Source organism: Microplitis demolitor, chromosome 1, assembly GCF_026212275.2.
Source record: "Microplitis demolitor isolate Queensland-Clemson2020A chromosome 1, iyMicDemo2.1a, whole genome shotgun sequence".
Taxonomy (NCBI): domain Eukaryota; kingdom Metazoa; phylum Arthropoda; class Insecta; order Hymenoptera; family Braconidae; genus Microplitis; species Microplitis demolitor.
In genome coordinates, this window is record NC_068545.1 from 4106420 (window position 1) to 4125846 (window position 19427).

Sequence of the window (19427 nt, forward strand, 5' to 3'; positions counted from 1 at the left end):
TCTTATCAGATTTAATCGGAAAAATAATTTTCTTTTCCGATTAACTTTCCAATTTTTTATTAACTTTCAATCGCAAGTATCTGGAACTTTCCAATGAAATCCGATTGAAAATCAATTGAAAATTTCTGGTCAATCCGATTAGAATTTTCTTATTAGATTCAATGGGAATAATAATGATTTTCTTTCCTGATTAACTTTCAATCAGATTTACTCGGAATTTTCTAATGAAATCCGATTAAACATGATTGAAGCTAATCGGAAATTTCCGATCAGAATTTTCCAATGGGATTCGATCACAGATCAGGGTAAATTAATACAGTCATCAGCTCTTCATTTACTCAGGGTTTAATCCACGATCACTCTGAAAATTTTTTCAGCGCGTTATTAAACTGTATCACTAAAAATAAACAAGACGTCGAATTTTTTCTTTAAATTTAAAATATGGGATTGAAAATTTTGATTTAAAAAAAAAAATATTAATTTTTGTCTTTTTAATGTTGAAATTTTGAAATCTGACTAAAAATAAATAAAACTTTGAAAAATATTTTGATGAAAATAAAAAAAAAAATATTTATTGTGCCAAAATTAAATTGGTAATGAAAAAAATCGTATAAATGATTTAAAAGTTTGACAAAAGTATTAATGATAATAAAAAGTAATTCGCTATCGTGGTAAATAATTAAATTATATTTTATATTCAAAATTAGTATTAATTAAATTAATTTAAATATAAGTCCGACTACTTGCCTTAATAAAAAAAATAATTTAGTCTTTAAGAAGAGTGCTCAATACTCGGTCCATATTTATTAGAATAACAATCTAATTCAATTTAAAAATATAATTATTATTATTTTAATTGCATTTACTACGATCCCAATAAATAAATTTAGTAATTAACGCAGTCAATTGTAAACGTTATTGCTCATTTGTAGAGAAAATAAATTATTTTAACCGTCCCTATAGTAAATTATAAATAAATAGATAAAAAAACGTTTATATTTCTTCATCAATTAAGGCAACTATAAGGACTATTAGAATATTTATTGAACAATAAAAGAAACAAAAGTAAATTACTTGAAATAATTTAATTAAATGCAAATGTTAATTATGTCGTTAATAAAACTCAATGGTGTTGTGTTTTAATAGCTGTAATTTATTCTTTAGACACTGGGAAGAAAGCGGTAAAATAAAAAAGATTTGAGATTTAAAACAAAACGATTAAAAAAAATTTTAATGAGAGAGTTATCACAGACAGACCAATAACGTATAATATGTATCGGCGATATACATAAATAATACAATAAAGTGTACGACAAGTCCAAATTTTATGACTTTTATTAATTATGTCCTTTCTATTCCTTTTATTTATTTTTTTAAAATTTTTATTGTGATAGTAAATAATTAATTACAGTTGCCTACCCGTCATAAACCTCTTCCCCACTTAACCACTTTTTTGAGTTTCGTACCAGACATCCCGTTATAAGTCTCCGTTAAAATTCTCTAAATTATAAACTAAAAATTGGAACAAAATATCAAAATTAATGATGAAAATTTACTATCGATCTTTCGCGGATAATCATTTAATAAATATTAAGTAAAATATTATTTATTGTTGATAATTGTAATGATTAATTACCATTAAAGCTTCTGTTACGATTTAAAAGTTTTATTGAGCATTATGTTGATCAATAACAATTATTATTATTATTACTGTAATTAATACCGTTGTCATTATAATTTTTTCCATTAAAATTATTATTAGTGTAAAAAGATAAGTATTTATTTTAGCGCCATAAGCACTAGAAAAATCAGGATACTGACGTATGTAACAAAACGTAAATATGACATTTAAAATGATATTAAATAAAACAGACTTATAACGAGTAGTCGAGAACAAAACTAAACGCCTAGTAGTGGAAAGGCTGAAATTTCAATAAAAATTTCCCTACGTCCCCTAGACCAGGCTTATGACGGGTATTCGACTGCATTCAAAGTAGACCCGTGTAAAAAAATTCGTTTGAAAAATGTTCATGAAATTGAACTTTCAAAATTAAGACAATTCTAAATTTTGAGTTGAAGATTTTTGAAATTTGAAAAAATTAGAAAGTGAATAATTTTAAACTGGTGTAGGCTTTTCCACCGCGTATTTTTTTATTTTTACAGCTAGTGACTAAATCCGACAAGTCATAGAGAAATATGTCCTTTCGATATTAATTTTTTAAAATTAGAATTTGTAATTTTCCTTAAATTAAATCTTTGAAAAATCAAATTTGGTTTTAAAAAATTTTTTCTACATAAAATTTAATTGATTTATTAATAGTAAAATAAATCAGTTTATATTTTATCAATTATATGTTAACGTTAGTATCTAAGGTGATAAGTTGATGAAAATAAAAATAAAGTATTAAATTTTTTAATAGAAATTATCATGATAAAATTTTTAGTGGCAATATAGCAATAAAAAATTATTACTTGTAAGATTTGTAAACTGATAAAACTAATTCAAATATTCCGTTTTCACAATTACGATATGTTTGGTATACTCAAAAAAATATTTATTTATATTTTATATTTATGATAATTTAATAATGAATAAATATATGAATTTTATCATACAAAATTACTTAATAATTTAAATAATTGAATTTTGCAAAAAAGTCAGCTGATAAATGTCAAAATTGAATAAAAATAAAAAATATATATTAATCAATAATGATTATAAATAATTATATAATTGAGAGTAAATTTATCGAATTTGAAATAAAGTTGGCATGATTTCAATCAGTACTAATAGTTTCAAATGGTTCAAGTAATAATTGAAAATACTCGGCCATGTGGTTTTAATTTGTGTAAAAATAAAAGCCTCGTATAAATAAAACTCATAAGTTTCATAGTAACATTTTTATCTAATTAAAATTATAATTTATCAATTCCCCGATCAATTAAACAGCCTTCGATTGATTGACATCATATTTTTTGTAATATAAAAAAACTATAAATAAGAGTAATTGTTAAATGTTCTGGTTTTATTTTTGAAATTTTTTATCAATTCAATGATAATTACATAACTTGGGTATGAATGTTTTTTTTTTGCGCGAAAAATTTGGGTAATTGTCATTACTAATGTATTCTCTGAAATCCTGTCAGTTACTTTATACTTAAACATTAATAAACATTTACTTTTGTGGTGGGGAAATTGCGGTGCCTTTTCGTAGGAAGCTGGTACACGTATAAAAGCCAACTCTCGTTTACTGAGACTTTCAGTGCCATCAAATGCAGCGGTATTTAATACACGATAATAAACGATAAATTTATTGATAGTATTTTTATTTTTTTATCACTGAGAAGCAGAAAAAAAATTCTAAGGTCAGTTATTTATTTTTTTTTAAATACGAAATTTGAAAAAAAATTTTAAATTTGAATTTTCTATTTAACACTTTAAGGTTTATAGCAATTATTTTATAATTATATACTTGATTACATAAATTATAATTAATGACATCGACAATAACAGATGATAAATAATTTAAAAATTTTTAAAAACTCATTATGTAAAAAAAAAAATTTAATTGAATATTTATAAATTAATATTTTGAAAATTTTGCGTTAAATTTATAAAATTAGTTTTTTATAATTTTTAATTACTTTATTTGAAAATAATAAAAGTATCAAGTGTCTGCTACTTCACTATTGAGGTAATTTAATTCTAAATGTCTTAATTATCACCTTCATTATAAAATCAATTTAAAATTAATTATTCAGCAAAAAGAATAACAACTAAACCAATAAAAAAAATTACAAAATTAATTCAATTTTATTCAAAAATATGAATTTCTTATCAGATAAATTTAAAATGATACTGAAGTTAGTAGACAATTTAAAATTTTTTGATCTTGTTTTTAATAATTCAGTTGTAAAGAAAAGTAAAATTAAAAATATAAATTATAGATGCAATTTTTTAAAATATTTTTATCATAATTAATAATTTTGAAAAAGAATCCAAAAGTTATAAGACGTCGGCTAACTGCATTATTATAATTTAAAACGTAATTACACTGAGAGAAAAAATAACTTTTAGAAATATTGTATTGTTTTTTTTAAATTGGCTATTGGAAATTTTCAATCTTTAATATTTTCAATGAAAAAATTCAAAAATTTCATTCAAAATAATTTTCTTAATCCAAGAAAGAGCTCAACTCGAGATATGCTAATTTTTTTTTTTCGAGTGTAAATAATTTTAAATTTCTTCCGTCAAGAAAATTGTTCTTCAACGTAATTATGGAATAAATTATAATAAATTTTATTGATTTACTACTTAAAGAAATATTTTTTTTACAAAAGTTAATATTTTTAATGATCCTGTAGTTAACAGACAATTAGCAATTTTCAGATTTTTTTTTCAACAAGTTAATTACAAAAAAAAAAAAAAACTAAAAATATGCACATGTAGAAAATTAAAAATACTACAAGCGCATTTTTTTTTTTTATAATTTGTCATTTTTCAAAAAATTCAGAAATTATAAAACGTCGGTTAAACAGTATCATTATTTTCTTTAGTATTACACAAAAGAAAATGAACTATATTAATTAAGAAATGGCAAGTAATAATAAAGTGATCCGTAAATACCATCATCCGAAATAGCGATTCTTTAATTTATAATTAAAACTTCATTATTAAAATTTATTGTCTATGCAAGGAAATTTAATGTGTGAATGTAGCAGACATAAGACAGTTTATAAATTTGAAATAAATAAATTCAAATAATAAAATTTAAAAAAATGCGCGTACTCATTTTTCAATTGTCTAAGTACGCATTTTTGAATTTTTACCCTAATTACATTTTATTCATTTATTTTAAAATTTACAAAATTTCCATTTGTCATTTACATTCATACTCATGAGAATGTGACAGGAGACAATTTACAAATTCGAAATAAATAAATTTTAAAAAATGCGCGTACTAATTGTTTATTTGTCTGCATACGCATTTTTTAATTTTTACTCTAATTACATTTTTTTCATTTATTCTAAAATTTTAAAAATTGTCTTCTGTCAGCTACATTCACCCTCATGAAAAATTAATATTTCAACTTTAAAATTCGTAACCTACATTAAAAATTTATGACGTATCACAAAATTTACTGTCAGAATATCAAAATTTCCCATACTGACACCCAGTTTCCGGTTAGTAATTTCAAACTCTAATTTTTAAAGTTTTTTTTTTCTACGTAATTTAAAATATTTTCTTCTTTTAAAATTCAAAAACTTGTAATTTAATTTAAAAACAAAATAATAAATATTTTCAATAAATAATTTATTATAATTAAACAGTAGTCCCGACACAATATTACAATATCTGATTAATGATTTTAGAATAAATTATAAAGTAATGAATAAATTTTAAGAATTTAAAATTTTAACCGATGATAAATAAAAGAAAAACATCTTTGTTTTACGTAATGCATATTGTAATATTAAAAATAAAAATCCATCTTATAATTATGTTGTTATGACAAGTACAGTATTGCATATTAATTAGTAATTAAAAGTACAATATCTTAGGTATTACTGTTTTTTATTAATGAATTCGTGTTTAACGATTTATTAATGAAAAATGTTACGGTATTTCTTTGTCACCTTGCATTCTTCAAAGTCCATAAGTAAGATTGTGATTCATTTAATGTCTGTCTCGTCCATTTGGGGCAATGATTGCAATTCAACGCATAACATTACGTGGTGGGCCAATACATCGCGAAAGGATTTTCCCACCGAAGGCTTTACGCATCCGTCATCATTGATGAATCAAATCCGGATGTGATACATCAATATGTTATATTTACATTCATATAATAATACCCTTTATATGATTTATTAATAAATTTCGTTTAAAAATAACTATTACGAGGAATTTTTAAATAACAATTACTCACAATGCTCTTAATTTATTTTATTTATGCTATTATTACCTCCGTAATAATAACTGTTACGTTATTTTAATAAATATGATTTATTTACTAATGATTATTATTACTGAGTAGAAAAAAAAATAGAAAGTAAATATTTTTGTTTTTTTACTGAAGATTTTGTTTTAAATAATTTTTTAAATTAAATTTTTTTTTTTTTTAAGTTGACATTATTTTTACTAATTCAAATAAAAACAGTAATTTTTAATTTTAATTACTATTATTTTTATTTTTAAAAGATCTGATGCTGAAGTTAGTAGACAATTACAATTGGATTTTTTTTTTCCAACAAATCAATTACAAAAAATAAAAATTAAAAATATGCATATGCAGAAAATTTTAAAAACTATAAGTGCAATTTTTTTAAATATTTTTTTTTTATAATTTATCGTTTTAAAAAAAATCCAAAAATTATTAGACGTCGGCTAACTCCGGTATCATAAAAAAATCGGGTAACTTGGGGCTAATTTATTTTTGTTTAAAAATGTTTAAGATTTTTAGTACTGGGAAAAAAGATCAGTACTGACAGGGTAAAAAATCTACAATTTTTTTAACAAAAAAATTTTAAAATCAACAAAAAAATTAAATTAATTTTTTTCTAAAATTAAAAAAAAAACGCACGGTACGACCATATTACCCCATATTTTTTTACGAACTGTAACCGTTATTTTTAAATAAAAATTTATTTGTTTGTCCTTAAAATCTTATCTCTTTTTTCCTAGTTTTCGGCAATTAAAGAAAAATTTATTTAATTAATAAAAATTTTTTTTCTTAGTGTAATTATTAACTGTTTTTTTTTTTTTTTTTTTTTTTTTTTTTTTTTTTTTTTTTAATCATACATCTTTCTTTTCACACGATTTTATCAATAGTTAAAAGAATTTATTTTTTAAAAATAACGATTACATGATGTTTGAATTTTTAATTACTCATAATTACATTTGCTCATTTGAAAAGCTAATTATCTTTAAGATTAATGTTGGTGAATACATTTTTAACATTATTCTTAACACATTTTCTGTCAAGAATATAAGTGATCAAACAAATCAATAAGGTATATATATATATATACATATATATTTTTATGCGTATTAATGTTGAGTATTCGCTTCAGTCGATTTTTATTTATTTTTTTTTCTTATCAAGGACAAATATACAAGTATCTGACTGTGTCATGGTCACTTTAACTTTTCATTAATGATTTATAAAGTTTTGTATAAAAGATTTATTGATTTAAATTTATTTACTTATTTTTTTTTTTTTTTTTCAGATGGAAGCATTAGTTGTCGACACGGTTTTTATGTACGAGAAAGAAAATGCTAAAATTCATAATACAATAAACTATGAATTGATTCATTTAGATCCACCGACACCGATTCTTCGTCGTGGACAAACATTCAATATCGCTATTAGATTCGATCGCGAGTACGATGAAGAAACAGATATTGTTAGATTATTATTTAATTTTGGACCAAATCCAAATGTTTTCCGTGGCACACAAGGTGTCGATGTTATTAAGTCACGAGATTCATATTTGACTGACCTCGAAGCTTGGGGAGTTAGATTAATTGGTATTAATGATACTGATTTGTCAGTTGAAGTAAGAAGCCCGGTTGATAGTCCGGTTGGTGTTTGGCAGCTAAATATTGAAACGACTACTGCTGATAGTAAAGATCCGCCTAATGTTTATCAGCATGATAGTGATATTTATTTACTTTTTAATCCATGGATGAAAGGTATCAATGATTGATAGTTTTATTTATTTATTTACCCACTTGTAAAAGAAAATCGTACCTGACATAAATTTTCATGGCAGTGAACTTGAAAAATTGAGACAACTCTGAACTTTAAGTTGAACATTTTTGAAATTTTAGAAAATTAGAAAGTGAAGAATTTTTAACTGGTGGAGGCTTTTTCTGAGCCTTTTTTTTGAGTGAAAATAATTTGATTTGACAGTTTTTTGGATTTGAAAAACATTAAAAAATAGTCCGAAAAATTTGAAAAACGGTTGACCCTGCGGAAAAATTCCAAAAGTTCCCGCGGTTTTCGAATTCTAAGAGCTGAGTCTAGATATTTTATAGACTTTCTTAGTTTTGTAGAAGAACGATTAAAAAATATTTTAGTTTTCAAACCTTGTTCTCAAAAAGTTTTTATAAAGAGTCAAAAAATGATAATTGATTTGAAGCCTTTTTTTTTCATTGTTTTCCATGCCAGAAAAATTTTTGAATTATTTCTACTTCAAAAGTTCAAAAAAACGCCTGAAAAGTACTCAGTTGAAAATTTTTTTCACTCTGTAATATTTTCAAAGTTAAAAGAAAAAAAAACAATAAATTCAAAATTCAGAAGTGTTCCAAATTTGAAAGTTCACGGTTATGAGCCTTTTTGGAACATTTTAAAAGTGATTTTTTTACCCGGATATTAATATTTAATTTTTTATTTATGTATTTTTTTTTTTTTTTTTGTATAGAGGATCTAGTTTATATGAAAGATGAAACATTATTAGATGAATATATTTTAAATGACGTTGGTAAAATTTGGGTTGGACCTCAAGGAAGTACCAGAGGAAGAGAATGGATTTTTGGACAATTTGATGCAAGTGTTTTACCAGCTTGTATGTTGCTCTTTGAAAAATCAGAAATTAAATCTATTTTACGTGGGGATCCTGTTAAAGTTGCTAGAACTATTTCTAGAATGGTAAATTTTTTTTTATTACGTACTCATATAAAAAATATTTATTACGAACACAGTGAAAACTCTCTAAATTTGAAAACAAAGGGTTTGAACTTCCTGGAATCAAAATTTCCCATATTAAATGACAGTAGGTGGGTATTTTTCCCGATTTTTTGTAAGAACTTAAAAAGGGCGAGGGGCAAATTCAAAATTTGGGAATGCAAAGTTAGAGAGCTTTCGCTGTATGAGGTAATTTGAAATTTAAAAATTTTAATAAGTCTAATACAAAATTTGTGGATTTTTTTTTTCATAGAAACTTGAAAAAATTTATAAAAAATATGTAAACATATATAATTAAATAAAAAAATAATTTTTAGGTGAACTGTTATAATTTTAACGAATATGAAGAAATATATAACGGTGTCCTTTTTGGTCGATGGGACGGTCAATATGAAGATGGAACAGCGCCGGCAGCATGGACTGGAAGTGTACCGATTTTGGAGCAATATCTTGAATCAGGCGGCGATTACGTAAAGTACGGTCAATGCTGGGTATTTGCCGGAGTTGTAACAACTATTTGTCGTGCTCTGGGATTACCATCACGTGTAGTGACCAATATTGTATCAGCGCATGACGCGAATGCATCGCTTTCAATAGACCGTTATTACGACATAAACATGAAACCATTAGAGCATGATCCAAATAACTTAACAAACACTGATTCAATATGGAATTATCATGTTTGGAATGATGTATGGATGGCGCGACCGGATTTACCGAAGGGTTACGGTGGATGGCAAGCTATCGATGGCACACCACAAGAAACTTCTGACGGATTGTATCGATGTGGACCAGCATCTGTTGAAGCCGTTAAACAAGGAGTAGTTGGGTTTAATTATGATGTTACTTTTCTGGTTGCTACTGTCAATGCTGATGTTATTGGATGGAAAGAAGATCCAAATAGTATTATTGGATACTCAAGAATAAATGGCGATACTAAACAGTATGTATTTAATTAATTAATTAAGCAATTACACTGTAAAAAATTTTTGGAGTAAATGTGAAGTAAACTTGGAGTCGATGACCTTTTATTTACAGTCGACTATCATAAGCCTGCTTGTTATAAGCCTCTTCCCCTCAATCGGCAGATACTGAGTCCAAACAGCTTCCCACTTAACCACTTTTTTGAGTTTCGTACCAGACATCCCGTTATAAGCCTCCGTTAAAATTTTCTAAATTATAAACTAACAATAGGAACAAAATATCAAAATTAATTATAAAAATTTACTATCGATCTTTCGCGGATAATAATTTAATAAATATTAAGTTAAATATAATTTATTGTTGATAATTGTAATGATTAATTACAATTAAAGCTTCTGTTACAATTTAAAAGTTTTATTGAGCATTTTGTTGATCAATAACAATTGTTATTATTATTACTGTAATTAATACCGTTGTCATTATAATTTTTTCCATTAAAATTATTATTAGTGTAAAAAGATAAGTATTTATTTTAGCGCCATAAGCACTAGAAAAATCGGGATACTGACGTATGTAACAAAACGTAAATATGACATTTAAAATGATATTAAATAAAACAGGCTTATAACGAGTAGTCGAGAACAAAACTAAACGCCTAGTAGTGGAAAGGCTGAAATTTCAATAAAAATTTCCCTACGTCCCCTAGACCAGGCTTATGACGGGTAGTCGACTGTAAAGTTTTTAAATACACGAAATTTCATAGCAAGACTTTGATAACTCGCAATTATCAAAAACTAACCAAGGTTTTAAAAAAAAAAATTAAGACTGTATTTTTCAAATTTTTTAAATTAAAATCCAACTCAGTATGTTGATTTAAAATTTTTCAAATTACGTGAACAAATTGATATTCGTTAAAAATAAATAAATTTAATAAAATTCCCATGACAATTTTCCTTGAAAACCGATAAAATAAGTGTAAAAATCTTGCGAAAAATTTAACAGAATTTTTTCTATACAATTATAAGTATCCAGTTAGCATATAAATACTAAATATTCATAACATTGTAATTTATTACAGCATTGGGCGAATGATTCTTACAAAGGCACCATGGATCTTCGATCCAAACGGTGATAGAGATCGTGAAGACATAACATTACAATACAAAGCACCAGAAGGTAAGATAAGATTTTATAGTTATTGGCTATTAATAAATAAATAATAATTTAAATATATCTATGATAGGATCTGGAGATGAGAGATTGACCTTGTATCGAGCAGTCCGTAGCACACCGACAGCAAAAAGATTTTTTTCAGTACCAGCTCCCGAAAATGAAGACCTTGAATTTAAACTTGTTGACTTGGAGCGCGTTAACATTGGGGAACCATTCTCTATTACAGTAAATATTATAAATAAAGCAGCTGTCAAAAGAACCATCAAAGCTATACTATGGGCTGGCAGTGTTTATTACAATGGCGTCAAGGCAAACTTGGTAAAAAGAGCTGAAGGCAATTTTGTTGTACAACCCAATGCTAGTAATTATTATTTTATTAATATAAAAATATATTATATAATAATATTATTGATGAGTATATTATAATTTTAAATGATATGTTTTTAGAGGAACAACTTAGATTACGAGTTACTGTCGATGAATATTTAGATAAATTAGTTGAATATTCAAATATGAAAATAAATGCTATTGCAACAGTACAAGAAACTAATCAGACTTGGGCTGATGAAGATGATTTTCAAGTTATCACACCATCTATTAAAGTTGTGGTATTTATTATATTTTTATTTATTTTTTGGTATTTAAATATACCGAGTTTCCTAATTTCCCGCCATAAAAATTTTAAATTTAAAAAAAAAGGGAAGTTATTGATTTCGGTCCTAGGGTCAACTGTTTTTCAGATTTTTCTATATAATTATATTAATATAATTTTTTAGATTACGGGAGATCCAACAGTTGGTCAACCATCGATGATAGCTTTGAGTTTTAAAAATCCTCTTAAAATAGCTCTGACTAATTGCGTCTTCAATTATGCCGGTCCAGGAATTTCTAAAAACAAAACATTGAAATACCGCGATGTTGCTCCATTAGAAGACATACGAGTAGAACATCAATTTGTACCGCAAAAAAGTGGACGACAGCAGATCATTGCGACTTTCACATCAAAACAACTTGTCGACGTTACTGGCTCTACTACAGTTGACGTTCTCGATTAAATAAAATAAATAACTTTAACAAGTTTTTTTTTTATCATATTTATATATTATTGAATGTAATAATACAAGTCTCGTTTCCCATTAAATACGATGGTATATTTTTGTAATGATGTCACATATCCTTGAAAATTATAACGCATATATTATATTTTTTATTACGTTAATAAATTAAAAGGTTTTTTTTTATTATGTTCAATTCATTTCGTAATAATCAGAAAATTTTAGAGACCAGAAAATAAATGAACAAAGTGCTGCGTAAAAAATAGTCAAAATATTTTTTCTAGATATTATAGACTGCATTAAAAAATTTTTATGTTGATTGATTGATGATGACGACGCTGCTGATCTTTTAAAATTTTTTTTGTCTTCTCTACTAATTAATTTATTATTTTCAAATCTTATTATTTCTTCTTCTGCTTTATCTAAAATTATTTCTACAATAAATTTTATTTCTTCTTTAATTTTATAATAAAAAATTTTTTTTTCCAATAAATGATTTAATTCCGATTTAATTTCTTCGCAATTACTTCTACTAATTAATAAATTTTCTTCGTGTAAATTTTCTGTTATTTCTTCTTGGGAATCATAATTTGATTCCTGTTTATTTAACTGAAACTCTTGATAAATTTTGTACGCTTCATACAAATTTTGCGCTCTTTCAGTCGCCATTTTGAATGCTTTGATAACTTCCACAGGAATTTCATCCAAACTTCCGCATCTCACAAGATCATAATCAGAAAATTTACTCGTGCATTCTAGTAAAGACTTTTGTGAAGAAATCAGTTGATTTGAAAAATTAGAAACCACTTGGTCACAAGATTTAACTGACTCAGTAGAAGTTTTATCGAAATCCATACTGATAAAACTATTCAATTTATCAACTTGACACTCAGCATCATTTCTCAATAATCTAAAATCATCAGAAAAAATTTCCTCTAAATTGTCTGTATTTATTGACTGCGAGTCACAATTAAAATTCTGAACATTGAGTCTATCTCTTCCCGTAGCAGTATCAATTAGAAAAACTTGCTCGGTATTTACGTGTTTGCATTTTAATTTGATTTTTTTTGTCCCAACCGAGACATCTTTTCTTTCTTTACGAAAATATTCCCGCAATAAAATTTCAGAAGTTTGCGTATCGACTCCACAAGCATCAACTGAATCCTCTGCAGATTCTTCTCTTATCGTATCAATTATCGGAATATTACAAAATACCTCAGCGTCTATAAAAGTCTGACTCAATAATCTCTTACTTGCAATCAATGATGAAAAATTGTCAGCAAAAATTTCTCCATCAACTGAAGTACTTTTATGATCACGATAAATTAAATCAGTTTCTGTTTCAGCATTTGCTTTATCTAATTGACTGATTAAATCATCGGTTTCTGTACAAGCGTTCAATTGATTAGAAAACTCTGTTTCTGTGAAAGTATCCATTTTATTTAACTTGTCATCTTTTGGTGACAATACTTTTTTTATTTTATTTAATTCATTTTCAATATTTATTTCTTCATTATCATCTAATAAATTAAATACTTCAGAGTTACTTGATATTAAATTTTTTTTAATCAATTCATTTAATTTAATATTTGAATTATTTTTAAATGTCTTATTTATTTCAATACGATCGGGAGAATTATCTTCTTCAGAAGGTATTTCTTCGACTATTAATAAATACTTTGAACTTTCATTATCTTTAGCATCATTGCCTTCATTTTTAAATGATTTTTCACTAACGTCTTTAACTTTATCTTTATCTGATGACAAATTTAATTTATTTTCCATAACAAATGTCTTAGATCGCAAAAGACCAGGAGTTGGCTGCGTTATTTTTTCTGGATTCAAATTTTTAATTTTTGTCGATTTTTCTTTTTGAGAAAACCCTTGAGGTCTTGGCGACATTTTATTTGAATGAAGTTTCAAATCTGGACTAATTTTACGATTTTTATTCTTCGGATCCTTAATTAATTTACGAGAATTTGAGTTTTCCAATGAAGATTTGAATTTAGACCCGCCATCATTTAAATTTTTGTTTTTAATTGCAATTTCCTGTTGTTCTGGAAGATCATTCATGTGCATAAATGATTGAAATAAAGCGCGTCCGCGAGAATTTTGAGGGATCAACATTTTCGACGGCTTGGCGGTTGTTTTAAACTGACCAGTCAATACTGCGCTCAATTTATTCTTAGCAGGATTTAATTTCAAATTCAAATTATTTTTCCGTTTCTCTACTAAATCATCAGATGCCTTTAACTGTCTGCGTTTGACATGTTCATTATACCCCGAGTTACTTAAATTATTTATCGCATCCAAATCGTCTTTTGATTTAACAGTTTTATCAATTTTCCAATTTAATTTACTGTTTGTCTCAGCATTTTCATTTTTACAAAACGTTTTTTGTCTGTTTATTTTTGGTGGGTAAAATGAACGCTGCTTAATTTCTTCATCAGAATCTTTAAAACCTTTTGACTTATCTGGTGGTTGGTAATAATTATTAAATGATAAATTTATCTGATACTTTTCATTGTTTTTGTGCTGATTCGCATCAACAACTGCAGATTCATCATTTAATTTTCCAAGTTTTGATGCTGATTTATTTCCATCTTGCGCTAAAATATTTTCCACGTATTGACGAATTTCTTCCAGCCTCCTTTGATTAAAAGGAATTGATGAAGCTTTGGTTGAATTTTTATTTCCATGAGCAGTTTCATAAATTTTATCATTTGATGATTTGAATTTTTCCGGGCAATTGATCCATAGTAAATTTATTTTATCCGAAGAAATATTTGGCTCAGTAGATTCATTCGTTGAAGATTTAGTGTCGTCGGATTCATAACTGTGGTAAAAAACTGGATTTATTTTTTTTTTGGTTGATGATTTAAAGTTTTTTTTTTCTGAGTTATTTATAAAATTACTATTTTTGTAACTGAATTTATTTTTTAAAGGATTTGAGTTAAATTCCAAAGGATTACTGACGTGACTTACGATGTCGTTGAAAGTTTTTTCAGGTTTTAATTCGGAAAGTGTCAATGAATTTGGCACTTGATGTTGATTGATATTTATTGAATGGAAAATAGATCGAATTATTTCAATTCCTTGAGACTCTTGATGTTTATTTGTAATATTTGAACCCCATGAGTTAACCATTTTTTAAAATTACTGATCATTTGACAATGATCTTTATAAATATTTTGAGTTAAGTAAGTCACATAATTTAATTTTGACAGTTGTTAATAAATTAATTTTAAATTCATGTCATTTGTTTTTGAATATTATATAAATGGAAATTTATTTTCTTAAAGCTGGTGACCACAGATTTTTGAAACTGAAATTCCCTGACTTTTCCAGGTATTCAGTCAGATAATTTAAAAATTCCCTGACCATATATAGTGGGTGCACCCTTATTAATTATTCTTATTACTTGCGCGGTAAATTTAAATATTTGAAAAATAAATTATCAAAAATTGGAGAAAACTAAAAATCGTATGTCAAAATAATATGGCGGTAGAATATGATAGAAAAATATTTAAAAAATAAAAAAAAAACACACAAGTGTTTGAACAAACCTTGGCGGAGAAATAATATGCAGAAGGGTGTCCTAATACACTTGGAGATTTGAATTAAATTGCTCCAAGTGTATTGCAGCTAAAAAACGTCACTTGACTGCTATTTTCCCACCAGACGATGCCAGATGATTTTGATCAGGAACTTGGAAATCAGCATCAGCAACTCGCAACATTACACTAGGACTGAACACTTAATATTTAACGACACCACAGACACTTTCCACAATTTAAATTTTACAAGCACTGCGAATTCGAATTAAACAATGACTGAGCAGTAAATTTTATGGATAATTCCGCGAATTAACTGCAGTACTGTTTTAATTTAAACGTAATGAAGGATCTGGACTACTACTGAAGTTGTCGATGATACTGACTGCCGCTATTGGACCGCCAGTTGGTAGAAAGTAATCGATAGTGCGATTCATCGACTCCCCCCACTTTAGCTGAAATTTGAACGTCGAAGTGACGCTAGCGCCAACGGCGGACATTTCAAAATTAAAATTTAGCAATTTCATTAAAATTCATATGATCAATAATTATATTAATTAGACTAAAAAATATACTCTAAAATTTTTAATTTTATCAATAAGTTATTAATTATTCTTATTACTTGCGCGGTAAATTTAAATATTTGAAAAATAAATTATCAAAAATAGGAGAAAACTAAAAATCGTATGTCAAAATAAAATGGCGGTAGAATATGATAGAAAAATATTTAAAAAATAAAAAAAAAAACACGCAAGTGTTTGAACAAACCTTGGTGGGGAAATAATATGCAGAAGGGTGTCCTAATACACTTGGAGATTTGAATTAAATTGCTACAAGTGTATTGCAGCTAAAAAACGTCACTTAACTGCTATTTCCCACCAGACGATGCCAAATGATTTTGCTCAGGAACTAGGAAGTTATCAGCATCAGCAACTCGCAACATTAAATACTTGTAGTGAACACTCAACACTCTAAACTAACAATGAACACTCAACACTTAACTACACCACAGATACTTTGCACAATTTTAATTAATAAAAGATAAATTCAACAACTACTGCACAATTTTACACGATTTAACTACAATACTGTGTTTTAATTCAAACGTTGATGGAGGGTCTGAGTACTACTGAAGTTGTCGATGATACTGACTGCCGCTATCGAACCGCCAGTTGATACGAAGCAATCGATTTTGCGATTCATCGACTCCTCCCGCTTTAGCTAAAATTTGAACGTCGAAGTGACGCTAGCGCCAACGGCGGACATTTCAAAATTAAAATTTAGTAATTTCATTAGAATTTATATATATATCAATTATATATTAATTGAACTAAACAATATACGCAAAAATTTTTATTTTTACTAATAATTTATTAATTATTATCATTTACGCGGTAAATTTAAATATTTAAAAAATAAATTATTATAAATTAGAGAAGACTAAAAATCGTATGTCAAAATATTAAAAAAATTTTTTAAAATTAAAAGAAGTTTGCTGCTGAGCTGCACCCACGATCGCATTCGCGTCGCGCCATTTTTTGAACAGTTTTGACGGAAAAAAAATTTATAGGATTTTTCCAGTCAAAAGAAAAGAAATTCAATATTTTTTCAGCTTTGTGACAAAATCTTTCCAGGTTTTCCAGAAAACCACCATGTAGTATTAAAAAATGAGTTTTATTAAAAAAAAATAACACAATAAATTACGGATAAACGTTATTTTATTGATTTTTAATACATAATATCCGTTGATAAATTTACTTGGTAGCAACAGGTGCCGATTGGCTAGATGATTTAGAGTCACGCATTGAAGCACTGCGTTTTCTCTTAATTTCTTCAGCACGTCTTGCCTTCGCCTCCTTCTGTCTTTGAGCCAAGAGCTTGGCGTACTCAGCAGCTTGTTCTTTACGTTGAAGACAACGTCTCTTTTTCAAAGCTACCCTATGACGTTTGCGCTGTAAAATAAAATAAATAATAAGCAATTAATTGAATTTAAAATTTAAAAATAACAATAGTAGTAATAATTACCTGAAGAGTAACTGGAGTAATAAGACGTTGGATTTTAGGGGCCTTGAAAGTTTCTTTCTTGCCTTCTTTTTGAACAGGACGTTTGACAACGAACTCACGTACATCATCGTCTTTATTTAAATTGAAGAGCTTACGGATTTTTCCGGCTCTTTTTGGTCCCAAACGACGGGGCAAAGTTTTGTCGGTAAGTCCAGGAATATCCTTTAATTTTAAAATATAATTAATATCAAATATTCATCATTAAATTACTTAAAAAAAAAAAAAAAAAAAAATGAATTAATGAACTGTCGAATTCCTACACTGAGAGAAAACGTATTATACAAAACCTCCCAAATCTTAAAATTCATTTAATTTTCCACGAACACTAACGTCTCTAATGTAAAAATACACTAGGACACTATATGTGTAACATGGAAATAAGATAATTAGATAACATGTAATTAACAGTTACCTGTTCTCCTTTTTTGACGATGACAAGTGCCAAGACGGAGAGATTAGCGTCGACAATGCAACCACGAACAGATTTACGTTTACGTTCACCGTCACGACGTGGTCGGTAGCAAGAGTGACCCTTGGAAAGCAACAATCTTACACGTCCTTAATTTTAAAAAAAGAAATTATTAATTAGATTTAAATGTAATTTATTTAAATAATTATTTAATAGTGATATCCAAGTTAGCTGAAGTTTAATAATGTTTACATTTATTTGAAAAGATATATTAAAAGAAATTTTTTTTAAATTGCATCTCTAGATCTTTTAATTTTTTACATATACATTTTTTAATTCAATTGATTTGTTAAAAGAAAAATTCAAAAGTTATTAATTTCTGATTATGAAATGATATCGAAGTTAGCTGACGTTTAATAGTTTTTGAATTCTTTTTAAAACGATAAGTTATAAAAAGAAAATAATTAAAAAAATTCTACTTCTAGGTAATTTAATTTTCTACATGTGCATATTTTTAGTTTTGATCATTTTTAAATTGAATTATTAAAAAAAAAAAAAAAAAAAAATTGAAAATTTGAAATTCCCGGTTAGCTTCAAGATCATAATAAATAAATAAAAACTAACCATTGGTCAAGACTCCCTGTTTCATTGGGAATCCTTGCTTATCATTTCCACCAGCAATGCGGACAACATATCCTTTCCATTCATCACCAAGAGAGTCAGCTTCTATTTCAGCGCCCATACGCTTTTCGTAGAAGATTCTGACCTTGTGCTCGTCTACGATTTCGATCAGCTTTTGGCATCCTGTGGCCGGGTATGATACGTTCAACTACAAAAGGAATATTTAATTAGTCAACAATCTTTACTTCACCAAACACTACATTTTTATAAAAAAAAAAAAAAAAGTGAGGTTAAATTAACCTCAACAACAATTTGTTCAAACCAATTAATAACTGACTTGTGATAAATTTAAAAAGTAATAAAATATTGATATCAATGAAAAAAGTGATTTATTTATTGTTGTTACCAAAAAATAAATATTTCGTTTTTAAAAATAATGAATTTATAAAATTAAGAAGCGGCAAGTGACACTCGTTTGTAAACTCATGCATTTATTGATAATAATACAACAAAACGTTGGAATATACACATCAAAATATTTAAAATAAATCACTTTTTTATACAGACTATTAATATTTTATTAAATTTTAAGGATTACTTTATTAATTACGGATTTATACCTTCATCGCGGCACACGATCTAAACCTTTCCACGAGACATAAGAAAAGAAATTTTTAGTTTTTTTACTAAAAGTACCGAGAGAGCGAGCGCACGGGCGGAAGGATGTAGACATTTTTACGCGGGAAATAATATTTTTTGAATTTTGAAACATTAGATTTTTAAGAGTGTGAATGTAGCAAACATGACAAATTTTAAATTGTTAATAAATAAAGTACATAATTAAAAAAATAAAAGTTTTAAAAATGCGCATTTAAAAAATTTTGAAATTAATAACTGCCTTTTTTATAAATATTATGTTTCAAATTATTTACAATT

General features: G+C 26.6%; 2 protein-coding genes across 2 annotated transcripts; one reads left to right on the forward strand and one right to left on the reverse strand.

Annotated features, from left to right (window-relative positions):
* Window positions 1-3248: 3248 nt before the first annotated feature.
* On the forward strand, window positions 3249-12006 carry LOC103575009 (hemocyte protein-glutamine gamma-glutamyltransferase). The gene is made up of 8 exons (XM_008554610.2): window positions 3249-3366; window positions 7232-7697; window positions 8429-8655; window positions 9009-9634; window positions 10694-10791; window positions 10859-11149; window positions 11236-11396; window positions 11565-12006. Exons 2-8 carry the CDS (start codon window positions 7232-7234, stop codon window positions 11841-11843), a joined length of 2148 nt encoding a protein of 715 aa, XP_008552832.1. The 5' UTR covers window positions 3249-3366; the 3' UTR covers window positions 11844-12006.
* Window positions 12007-17097: 5091 nt separating this feature from the next.
* On the reverse strand, window positions 17098-19200 carry LOC103575008 (40S ribosomal protein S6). The gene is made up of 5 exons (XM_008554608.2): window positions 19112-19200; window positions 18495-18699; window positions 17874-18019; window positions 17423-17623; window positions 17098-17349 (listed from the first exon to the last, which is right to left on the reverse strand). The coding sequence occupies exons 1-5, from the start codon at window positions 19115-19117 to the stop codon at window positions 17152-17154; spliced, it is 756 nt and encodes a 251-aa protein (XP_008552830.1). The 5' UTR covers window positions 19118-19200; the 3' UTR covers window positions 17098-17151.
* Window positions 19201-19427: the final 227 nt, after the last annotated feature.